The 12,528-nt window shown below is 41.8% G+C and overlaps 1 protein-coding gene across 1 annotated transcript in view; it reads right to left on the bottom strand.

The window, feature by feature from the left end:
* BTBD2 (BTB domain containing 2) overlaps positions 1 to 12,528 on the bottom strand; it is a 101,095-nt gene that overhangs the window by 57,324 nt on the left and 31,243 nt on the right. The window contains exons 3-4 of the mRNA XM_077272254.1: positions 5,874 to 6,030; positions 5,622 to 5,727 (exon numbers count right to left, since the gene is read on the bottom strand). Coding sequence (XP_077128369.1) covers positions 5,622 to 5,727; positions 5,874 to 6,030 — 263 coding nt within the window. The remainder of the gene's footprint in view (positions 1 to 5,621; positions 5,728 to 5,873; positions 6,031 to 12,528) is intronic.

Genomic DNA, 12,528 nt, shown 5'->3' with positions numbered 1-12,528 from the left:
TTTAAAAGGAATCTGTCACCTACTTTTTCGTATATAAGCTGCGGCCACCGCCTTTAGGGGCAAGCCCAAGCTGTAACCTGAAAGATAAGAAAAACGAGTTATATTATACTCACCCGGGGCGGTCTGGTCCGACGGGAGTCACGTTCCAAGTCCAGCGCCTCCCATCTTCACGCAAGGACGTCCTCTTCCTTGCTTCTTGTCGCGGCTCTTGCGCAGGCGTACTTTATCTATTCTGTTGAGGGCAGAGCAAAGTACTACAGTGCACAGGCGCTGGGCTTCTCGGACCTTTTCCGGCACCTGCGCACTGCATAAGGCCGGTTTCACATTAGCGTTTGCAGCAGCTGCGGAGGGCTGCGGACTTCCTCCGTGAAGCCCCACCCTCGGCCGCTAGCTCCGCCTATTTCTGCATGCGGCCTGTGTACCTATCTTTAACATTAGGTACACAGGTCGTGCCGCAGTATGCGGATGCTTCCACATGCGTCGTTTTGACGATGCGGCGACCAGCGTAGGACGCAGCTTGTAGCAAATATTTTTTTTCCGCATCGTCAAAACGACGCATGCGGAAGCATCCGCATACTGCGGCACGACCTGCGTACCTAATGTTAAAGATAGGTACACAGGCCGCATGCCGGCCGCGTGCAGAAATAGGCGGAGCTAGCGGCGGAGGTGTGGCCGAGGGCGGGGCTTCACGGAGGAAGTCCGCAGCTGCTACAAACACTAGTGTGAAAGTAGCCTTACTTTGCTCTGCCCTCAACAGGGCAGATAAAGTGCGCCTGCGCAGGAGCCACAACAGTAAGCAAGGAAGAGGACGTCATCGCGTGAAGATGGGAGGTGCCGGACCTGGACCACGACGCCTATTGGACCGGACCGCCCCTGGGTGAGTATAATCTAACTTGCTTTTCTTATCTTTCAGGATACATCAGGGGCTTATCTAGAGAATTACAGAATGCTGTAGATAAGCCCCTAATGGCGGTGGCCGCAGCTTATATACGAAAAAGTAGGTGACAGATTCCCTTTAATCATGTGATGTCGTAGACCTAATTAAATATAGATTAACTGAATAGAAAGACAAAATGAACAAATACAAGTACATAGTGCTATATAATATGACTAATTTATTAACAGGATAAAAACTGATGGGAGTGCTTCTTATAATAAATATATTATACCAATATATTACCATATCCAATATACAGTCCCTGCTCACTAAACAGCGAGCGTGCTGAAATCCCGTCTCAGCACACTGATAGACTGGCATGGCTGACAATCAATGAGCGTGGGAGACCACCCCAATTAATGGAAGTGAGCATCTACAAGGAGTTAGGCTACTTTCACACTAGCGTCGGGAACAACCCGTCGCTGCGCGTCGGGCCGACGTTCCCGACGCTAGTGTGGTCTCCGCCGCACAACGGGGGCAGCGGATGCATATTTCCCACGCATCCGCTGCCCCATTGTGATGTGCGGGGAAGTGCGGGGAGGTGGGGGCGGAGTTCCGACTGCGCATGCGCGGTCGGAAAAAGCGGACCGTCGGGAGCAAAAAACGTTACATGTAACGTTTTTTTCTCCCGACGGACCGCTACCATACGCCCAAACGCCGCCAAACGCATTCACCGTTTGGAAATGCGTCGCAAATGCGTCGCAAATGCGTCGCTAAGGTTACTCTATGACGAAACAACGTATCCAGCAAAAACTTTTGCTGGATGCGGCGTTTCGCAAAAACGACGCATTTGCGACGTATTGCAGTTAACGCTAGTGTGAAAGTAGCCTTAGAAGTTCATTTTCTCTCTGTAGTTGCTGCTCCAGTAAAGCAGTCTTGTAAGATTTTAAGGCTATTTTTCAGCTGTGTGTCTGCATTTTTTGCATCTTTCTTGTTAAACCTATTGAATGAGTTAAGAAAAGTAATTACTATCTATATTTTCATTATTAAAATTCAATTTCTATGTTCCAGATCAGCACCGTAAGGATCAGTTCTGTTTTGGGTGTTTAGTCTGTTTTATACATCTTAATGAGCCACCATCCTTAATTTCTATTTCATAAATCAAAAGTACATGTAATAAACTTTGTAATTTATTTTACCAGAGAAATTTGCTTCTTTCACCTCCAGGACTGAAGTTTAACTCAATTTATGAGTAAAAAAACAAAACAAAAACAACCTTTACTGAACTCTTATTTTACCATTACTAAGATAGGAGATGATAGTTGGTGCTTTTAAAATTCTATGGAGGGGGAGGAGCTGAAGATGCAGATATTTAGCTGCAAGTCTTCCAGAAGCACTCAGTTCTCCATAGAATTTTATAAACACCGACTCATCTCCTTTTAAAGTAATGGGAAAATCTTTGTTTTCGAAGACCGATTTCATCTATGAATTGAGATTGAAAGATCAGTTCAGTAGAAAGAAGCAGATTTCTCTGATAAGATATATTACAAATTTGCTTAATTTCCTGTGTCCTATGGGATTTATGAAATAAGAATTAAAATTACTTGCCATTTATACTACACGTGTGTTTGGGAGCAGTACTTAAACGGAAATGTTATTTAGCGTAGCCAAACAGACACTAGTAACATTAGGATATTAAAATTGCAAGTTGCTTTAGAAACGCGCTGGTTGCTTACTATGGATTTTACCTGGAATTTAACAAAATTGTGATTTAAATCTTGGATGAAGCTGGACAATGCTTTCTCCTTTTCTGTGGTACTAATAAAAAGATTTATTGTTTAGAATAATTATTCACTAAATTAGACTTGTCTGCTAAGCAAAGCTAAATGAGAGCAACTTTTGGAGTGAATGGGTAGGTCTATCTCAGACAACCTTGAGGCCTCTACCATCAAAAAGACACCGTACTTTGTAACTAAAAAACAATGCAACTAAAAGTACTTATGTCCCAAGCAATCTACAGAGCCTTGCGAAAGTACTCGGCCCCCTGGAACTTTTCCACCTTTTCCCACATATCAAGCTTCAAACATAAAGATACCAAATGTAAATTTTTGGTGAAGAATCAACAACAAGAGGAACACAATTGTGAAGTTGAACGAAATTTATTGGTTATTTTAAATTTTTATGGAAATTAAAAAACTGAAAAGTGGGGAGTGCAATATCATTCGGCCCCTTTACTTTCAGTGCAGCAGACTCACTCCAGAAGTTTATTGTGGATCTCTGAATGATCCAATGTTGACCTAAATGCCAAATGATGATAAATATAATCCACCTGTGTGTAATAAGTCTCCGTATAAATGCACCTGCTCTGTGACAGTCTCAGGGTTCTGTTTGAAGCACAGAGAGCATCATGAAGACCAAGGAACACAACTGGCAGGTCCGTGATACTGTTGTGGAGAAGTTTAAAGCCGGATTTGGATACAAAATGATTTCCAAAACTTTAAACATCCCAAGGAGCACTGTGCAAGCGATCATATTGAAATTGAAGGAGTATCATACCACTGCAAATCTACCAAGACCCGGCCGTCCCTCTAAACTTTCATCTCAAACAAGGAGAAGACTGATCAGAGATGCAGCCAAGAGATCCATGATCACTCTGGATGAACTGCAGAGATCTACAGCTGAGGTGGGATAGTCTGTCCATAGGACAACAATCAGTCGTACACTGCACAAATCTGGCCTTTATGGAAGAGTGGCAAGAAGAAAGCCATTTCTCAAAGATATCCATAAAAAGTGTCATTTAAAGTTTGCAACAAGCCACTTGGGAGACACACTAAACATGTGGAAGAAGGTGCTCTGGTCAGATGAAACCAAAATCGAACTTTTTGGCAACAATGCCAAAGGATATGTTTGGCGTAAAGGCAACACAGCTCATCACCCTGAACACACCATCCCCACTGTCAAACATGGTGGTGGCAGCATCATGGTTTGGGCCTGCTTTTCTTCAGCAGGGACAGGGAAGATGGTTAAAATTGATGGGAAGATGGATGGAGCCAACTGCAGGACCATTCTTGAAGAAAACCTGTTGGAGTCTGCAAAAGACCTGAGACTGGGACGGAGATTTGTCTTCCAATGATCCCAAACAAAGCAAAATCTACAATGGAATGGTTCACAAATAAACGTATCCAGGTGTTAGAATGGCCAAGTCAAAGTCCAGACCTCAATCCAATCGAGAATCTGTGGAAAGAGCTGAAAACTGCTGTTCACAAACGATCTCCATCAAACCTCACTGAGCTCGAGCGGTTTGCCAAGGAAGAATGGGCAAGGATTTCAGTCTCTCGATGTACAAACCTAATAGAGACATACCCCAAGCGACTTGCAGCTGTAATCGCAGCGAAAGGTGGCGCAACAAAGTATTAAGTTAAAGGGGCCGAATAATATTGCACGCAAAACCTTTACATTTTTGTGGAAATTCAAAAACTGACAATAACCAATAAATTTCATTCAATTTCACAATTGTGTTCCACTTGTTGATTCTTCATTAAAAATTTACATTTGGTATCTTTATGTTTGAAGCATGATATGTGGGAAAAGGTGGAAAAGTTCGAGGGAGCCGAATACTTTCGCAAGGCACTGTAGTTGTAAAACATATGCTAATAGTCTCACCTTCAACAGGCTTGTAGGCACGAATGAGGTTTTCCAGACAATTTTTCTTTACATTAAAATCATACGATTCGTAATGAAAGGGAACTTGTCAGCAGGATTGTGCACAGTAACCTACAGACAGTGTCAGGTCAGGCCCCTTACACTGATTACAATGATACCTGGGTGATGAAATCCGTCTTGTAGTTGTTGTTTAATCTGTATTTGTAGTTATCAGTTAATGATATGCTCGTGCTCCGGGGTGGCCTGTGGGGGTCTTCATGTGGTGCTCTGCTTACATATTCATCTGTATGACTTATGAGAGGTCACTAGTCCCTCAATGACCTGCCCCCTATTTTACATCGTGAATATAATAGGATGTAAAAAATAAAAATTTACATTCATAATGCAGGCGGTGGCATTTGCGCTGCAGCATGATCGGATCTATAATATTTATTTTATTTAGGGATATAAGTTTTTTCAGAAAGTCAAAATTCTTAAAATTGCGCTGGCTGCTCCTGCACAGTAGCATAACTCGGAACGCGATAGACGCTACTACGCAGGATGTAAAATAGGGGGCAGGTCACTGAGGGATCAGCGACCTGTCATAATCCAACACAGATGACTATGTAAGCAGAGCTCCACATGAAGTAAAATGATTTACTGTGCATAGGTTTTGTCTTTTAACTGCTTCAGGCTTCAAAAGCTATTATGCGGCCAAAACCAAAACAACCATTCTGCACGAGTAGTGCTTGGATAAGGTGGCACACCGAAGGCACTTGGTTAGTACATAGGCATGCTCAGATAATACCTTATGGTAGCTCACCACACTTCACGAGGCTCCTGCTTAGAAACCTCTTACTACTGTATACATCACGTGGGGTGGGGGTTGGGCGTTAAGAAAAAGACGCTTAAGGAAAAAACGCCGGCTTGTACTTGAAAACACGTCATTCTAGCAAAACTCGTCAGGCATCTAAAAACATCGTGTGGACATGCACTCAATCAAAAGAAATGGCAAATTGTGTGTATTTATAATCTATGTATGGCACTTACAAGACATTAGTCAAATAAAAAAAAATGTGCTTATAATCTATGAACACAATACCTAGATCAATATCTGTAAAACCTTCTGCATTCAGGGCATCTGAAGTATTTTTATCTATGTTTTCCAAGCAGAGGCTTGCTAGCTGAGGTTCATCAAATAAGCGAGCCTGAAAAAAAGATAAACAGGACCCAATAGGAGGGGATTAAAAACTGAGAAAAGCCAAAGTTACCTCCTACAAGTGACAGAAGTACATGAAGAATTCAGACCATTTATGCACGCAGACCACAAACATTAGCTGCATTTTGCACATACCTGAGTAAGTAACATGAAAGCATTGTCAGCACGAAGGTTCTTCTTCAGAAACTCTACACAGTGCGCCTCCAGGGCGGGCACTGCGTATTTCTTAGCAGTGTACAGAGTAGTCATGACGGTCTCGGGTCCAATCTGAACCTCGTCAGAATACAGGAACCTTAAACAACATTGATTTTTCACATTAGTTTGAAAGTATAAAAAAAAAAATACATAAAATTAGTGCATTTCACGTAGATCCAAGCTAACAATATACAACTTTATGATATCTATGAGCAGGGTATGATCCTAGATCACTTTGCATCAAACCTACCAACAGTGTAAGGCCAGGTTCACATTACGTTAGTGGCGTCCGTTAGACGGACTACGTTACACAGCGGCATAACGCGGTGTAACGTAGTCTGTTTAACGCCGCCATTGACTCCAATGTCGGACGCATCGCTAGCGCACGCCCACAATGGGTGTGCTAGGGATGTGCCGTCATTGAGTGACGGACCCTGGGACGTGGGCTGCAGCGTTTCCGGGTCCGTCACTGCTAGCGCAGATAGAGCTATATCTGTGCTAGCATGCTGCCATACCGGCACTTGCGTTAACAGCAGCCCGTTACCGTATGTGTTGAACGGACTGCTGTAAATGCAATGTGAACCCAGCCTAATTTACCTGGGATTGACAGGCGGAACATTTGAAACCACACACCGATACTTCACTGCAGTAAGTCCCTTACAAAATCTGCATGCATTACATGTGAATTTGACCCATACTAATGCGAAGGTAAAACATTCAATGTGTGAACTTGCACCATATCAATTAGTCAAACGGCTTCCATTCATGAAGAAGCCAAAAGATAACAGACATAACCCAATGACTCAGTGAGATACGTGATGTTTTGTTAATGTTTTTATGGTTTAAAGGGAATCTGTCAGAAGGATTCCCTCTCCCCCTCCCCCCTCAAATTATTTGTATATGTAGCTCTTCCACAGACAAGTCCAGCAACACCTTTACATGGTCAGTGTGCTCCTCCGTTACGGAGAAGTTAGGGTATGAATTGATATGTAAATGATGCTGTAGCTCTGAAGCCTCTGTCACTCCAGCTCTATTTTCCTCCTTCTTGACTGACAGCCTCTGTGTTGTGTGACATGAGGCAACAGTCATCAGTGAAGCAGGCGGAGGCAGCACAGGGCAGGGAATAGAGGTGGAGTGACAGAGGCGTAAAAATCTAATATATCCATTTACATATCAATTCATACCCTGAATTCTCAGTAACTGAGAAACCTACTGGCTATATAAAAATATTGCTTGACTCGTTTTTCAAGAAGCTACATGCAGATATATTATGGGGGGTGAGGGGTTAGATATCCTGTTGAGAGATTCCCTTTAATCTCAAATGGAAATAAAAAAAAAATAAAGAAAAGAAAAAAGATAAACAGACATATCTATCTCAAGCAGTTTGGAAATGTGTGCAAGGATGAAACCTATCCATCTGATATATAACGTATCTATTATATTAGATGTACATTATGGTGCTAGAGAACCGTCTCACATAACAGGATGAGGTTAAGGTGTGGTGAACCATGAGACTGGCATAATCACAGAGTTCAAAAAAAGAATTGTAAAATCTGCAGAATCTTCATGGGTTAAATCGCAACATATTATAAGTAGTTCCAATATGCTAATGTTCCATTCAAAAACTCATTTTGTAGCATTTTTAGTATTTTACAGACCTTGGCTCCAAAGTAGTTATCTATGGGAAGGTTCAAGATTTTTAGCCACCTGCTTTTGTCGGAGATGTTTCTTTTTAATAAATGTCTAGGTTAAATTCAAATAACATTACTAGCTGATGAGCTAAATCCCTGATGTAGAACTGTGTGTGTGTGTGTGTGTGTGTGTGTGTGTGTGTGTGTGTGTGTGTGTGTGTGTGTGTGTGTGTGTGTGTGTGTGTGTGTGTGTGTGTGTGTACACACACACACAATATAACAGACCCTCCCTCCGATTTTCACAATACGCTCCACATCTCTGCTTATTTTTTTTGTCATCCAGGAGACCTTCAGAAAACTATACAATTATTATTTAATTATTATTATTTATTTTTTTTGCAAAAGGGAAGCAAAGAATCTAACATTAAATGGGGAGTCATTCAGGGATCCACATCACATCTGCATTGACTAAAACAGATGGTGACTTGGGACAGGGTGAGGTGATAAAACTGGCCTTCTTGCAGCAGTGATTTTGTTTTCTGTGTGCTCAAGGATTAGAGCACGGAATATCAACGTATACAGGGAGTGTTTAATAACCTAATTCTTCAGAAAGGGCAAGGAGGTCCTAATAAAATACTTCCCCAGAATACGACTAGCTACCTTATAGGAGGGCTCATGGGCTCACTAACTGGTAAGGAAGATTTGAGTGGGTAACCCACAGAAAGCAAGTACTGTAGACACTGAAGGAAAATTAGGGGGCATGAGCAACAGATTGCTTAACCCCTTAATGATCACAATACGCCTTTTTACTGACATGAGATATAAAAGAATAGCATCCCCCATTGGGTGACAATCCTGTAGCTGTCAGCTGTACCCTATAGTGGACAACTTGCTGCATCAGCCATAATCAGAGTTGGCACCGTCCATAACTGTTTAACCCCTTAAATGCTGCTGTAAATAGTGACTACATCATATAAATGGTTAACAGAGTGTGGGGGCTTCCGATTTAACCTCATCGGCACCCAGAGATCACGATTGTGTGGTCCTGATGTTTGCAATGGCAATTCACAGCCAAATAGTGGCCTTAGAGTCTGCCGGCTGTTGTAACCTGTTCAGAAGTTACCAACATTTAGGTGGTAAAAATACACTTTTCTGCTTCTGTTATGCCACTTTGCACTAATTCCTGAAATTCATATGAAGGGTTAATAAACTACCTGACATTTTTCAGTATGTCGAGGGGTGCAGTTTTTAAAATGGTATCACTTTTGGGGGTCTTCCAATATACAGGACCCCAAAGTCACTTTAAACTTGGCTAGGTCCTTAAAAAAATAAATACCACAAATAAATACATTTAGTAAATTTCCTTAGAAAAAAAAAATGGATGATGACTACTACATTTTTAGACCTCCTGAAATGCTAACAAAATTAATTAACATTTTAACAACGGTGCTGATGAAAAGCAGACATGTGGGAAATGTTATTTAGTCATGCTTTCCTGTGGTATGACTATCTGGATTGAAGAGATAGTTATTCAAAAGTTTGAAAATGGCACTTTAATTTTTTTTTTTTAATTTTTCAATTTTTTTTTTTAATAAATTAACACAAAACATAATGGACCTAAATTCACCATTATTATACATTATAATGTGCCACGAAAAAAAAAAAATCTCAGAATCACTGGGTTACGTTGAAGCGTTCCAGAGTCATTACCACATAAAGTGACACGTCAGTTTTTTAAAAATGTGGCCCAGTCACTGAGGGGTTAAAAGAAAGTGGTAAAGATGCAGGAAATCTTAGAGAATGAATGTGTAGAGGCGCAAAAAAACTCCGAATAGCCAATGGGCCACCTGAACCCCGTAAGAACACATGGCTCCTATAAAACCATGAAGTGCAAGACAGTAAAATTATGGCCTGGACAGATATGAAAGGATTAGGTTATGGGGCAGCACAGAACAATTTTGCAGTAACAGTGAAAAATGTCCAGAAAGGAAATAAAGACCAGCCCCCTCTACTATGCTTAAAATCTGTAGCGTCAAGGACCGTAATGGCTTTTACTCATGGAACAGTATTCCAGAACACTGGAGATCAATCCTTTACAGGCTTCCCACAAGGATTTCAGGAAAGTGACAAACAGTGCACAAATACCCCTATGCAGTGGTGCTTGGAAGTTTGGGCACCCTTCAGAATTTTCTGTATTTCTGCATTAATTTGACCTACAATTACAACACAAGTCCTAAAAGTAGATCGAGAACCAACTGAAACAAATGAGTCGTACAGGTAGCCCCTGACAAAAACTGATGCGAAACACGAGTCAGGTGCGTTTTCTCTAGAGGAGAATGTACTAATAGCCCTGTTTATGCACTTGATATTTATAATTCCTCCTTTCATGCTTATATATTGTAAGCTTTGGGCTTTTGACCATCTTTGAGCCTCCATCTCTAATGCAGAGACAGAATTGGATAATGCTCCAATTCAGGCTAAATGTTTGTACTTATGGTACCTCTTGGTCACTCATTTTCTGTGACTTTACATACTTAGCTAGGGGATTATTTTTGCGTCTGTCTGGCATTGTAGGTTTTTATGCTTTTTTAAAAACGCATGTATGAAGAGTTTTTTTTTATTTCTACTTATTAAGAACCTATTCTTTTCAAGAACGTTTGTCAAGGCAGACAACATGGCTGTGTGCTGTATTTCACTTATGGCAATAGGACAATGAAAATCTGCAATTTAATTGTGTGCCAATACATACAGGCTCTATAGAGCTGCGATTGTGCCTGATGTAAGGCATGCACATATCTCCTCGATCCTGGAAACCCATGCTATGAAGTTGCTGGTGCACAGTTTTCATGTGGATGTTAATGCCAGAGGAGGTATGGACCCCTGAAGTTACTAAGTCTAGGTATAATATATTTAAAGACTAATTTTGCTCTTTCTGCCTAGTATTTGGCTAATACAGAATTATTCACACTTGCGGCCAAATTTTTTAGTTTCATTATAGTAAAAGAAAACAATTCCCTTTAAAAAAACAAAACAAACAAACAGATCTATCATATGACTGACATAATGGCTCTTATCATAAGGTCCTTTTGGTTTTGAGCAGGGTGTTTTGAATAAGCCTAATAAGACTTGCCAAATGCTGTGATTTTTCTTATTGGGGAAAATTACAAGACAGAGCGCTCAAGCACTAGCATAATACTGTCAGGTTACACAGTTTTGGCATCAGGTCTGATTCAGAAAAGAGGGAGCAAAATTGAAAATTGGTTACACTTGGCACAAATGGAAAGCAACCCCACTTGTATTGACAAAATAATGAATACTGTTTGTTGCAGTAAAAGGAGGTTGGCTCTCCGTAAATTTGCTATGGTATTTAAAAAACTGTTCTGAAGCTGAGGAAATTGTGTAGCATGGGGTGTTCCTCTATTAAAAAAGGACAAAAAAAAAACTGAAAAAAAAAAAAAAAAAAAGACAGGCTATAGGATAGGTTATAACTGATTGGTGGCAGTAATACTTCTGGGTACCTCACCACTCATCAGAATGGGTCTCTGCAAATCCCCACTGAATGGAGCAGTGCCAGGCATAGACCCCACCACCCTAGTCACTCTCTACTCTACAGAAGAAAACTGAGGGCAGCACTCTGCTACCTCTAAATAATGAAGACACAAAAGAGCACAGTGAGGTCAAAAATACTCTGTTGTAAAAAAAATCAAAAAAAAAAAATCAAAAAAAAAAAAAATCACAGTAATCAGCAAGTGCTAGTCAAAAGATGTAAAGAAAACAGGGTATTTAGTTGATACTTTTTCTTTTTTGTTTTTTTTCTGGTTCTACCTCTAAATAATGTTCTATTTTGCTCACACAACCTATTTACACACACAAAAAAAAAAAATAGTCTCTCCTACCCACAGTCCTATGCCTAGCTACAAGACAACTGGCTGCAGCAGGAGCCCCCACCCCTCTTAGTTAAGCTTGACCCCTTCAGCTGATTCTAAACCATTAACCCACTTCTACAGGTTTCCTACATATGGAACATTTCACAAAACAGTGGACAAGTGCATCGCTTTTAAGCCTCACAAATATCCACTTTAGGTAATATGGTCCTTTAGGCGCCATTTGCATCAGGTAACGGATTCATCCCCAGTATGAAATCGGCTTCAAACGGAATTAAAGAATGCAGACAGAAAATGCAAATAAAAACTATTGCTCAAATTACTTGCTCAATCATGAGAGCAAAGTAAGGAAAGGGACAGCAGTGCTGAATACATCACAAGATGGGCACCAACAGCAGCAGACAGACCGCACTGACTAATATAGTCCAGCTGATTTCCACCATCTTTTACATTTACTTATGCAGGTGCTTCTCACTAAGTTAGACTATCATTTAACCCCTTCCCGACCTGTGACACAGCGTATGAGTCATGAAAGTCGGTGCCAATCCGACCTGTGACGCATATGCTGTGTCACAGAATGATCGCGTCCCTGCAGATCAGGTGAAAGGGTTAACTCCCATTTCACCCAACATGCAGGGACAGGGGGAGTGGTACTTCAGCCCGGGGGGGGGGGGGGGGGGGGGGTGGGGGGGCTGATCGTGGCTACGATCGCTCTGATTGGCAGTTTCACTTTCAACAGCCAATCAGAGCGATTTGTAATATTTCACCTAAAAAACTGGTGAAATATTACAATCCAGCCATGGCCGATGCTGCAATATCATCGGCCATGGCTGGAAACACTGATGTGACCCCCCCCCCACCCCACCGATCGCCCCCCCAAGCCACCGATCTGTGGTCCGCTCCCCTCCGTCTTGTGCTCCGCTCCCCCGTCCTCCTGTCCGCTCCCCCCGTGCTCCTATGCCACCCCCCGTGCTCCGACGCCCCCCCCGTGCCCCGATCTCCACCCCCTTATACTTACCGAGGCTCCCGGTGTCCATCCGTCTTCTCCATGGGCGCCGCCATCTTCCAAAATGGCGGGCG

The sequence above is a fragment of the Ranitomeya variabilis genome, chromosome 1, assembly GCF_051348905.1.
Source record: "Ranitomeya variabilis isolate aRanVar5 chromosome 1, aRanVar5.hap1, whole genome shotgun sequence".
Classification (NCBI taxonomy): Eukaryota; Metazoa; Chordata; class Amphibia; order Anura; family Dendrobatidae; genus Ranitomeya; species Ranitomeya variabilis.
Note: the sequence above shows the minus strand (reverse complement) of the source record. Positions and strands in the feature narration are given on the sequence as shown.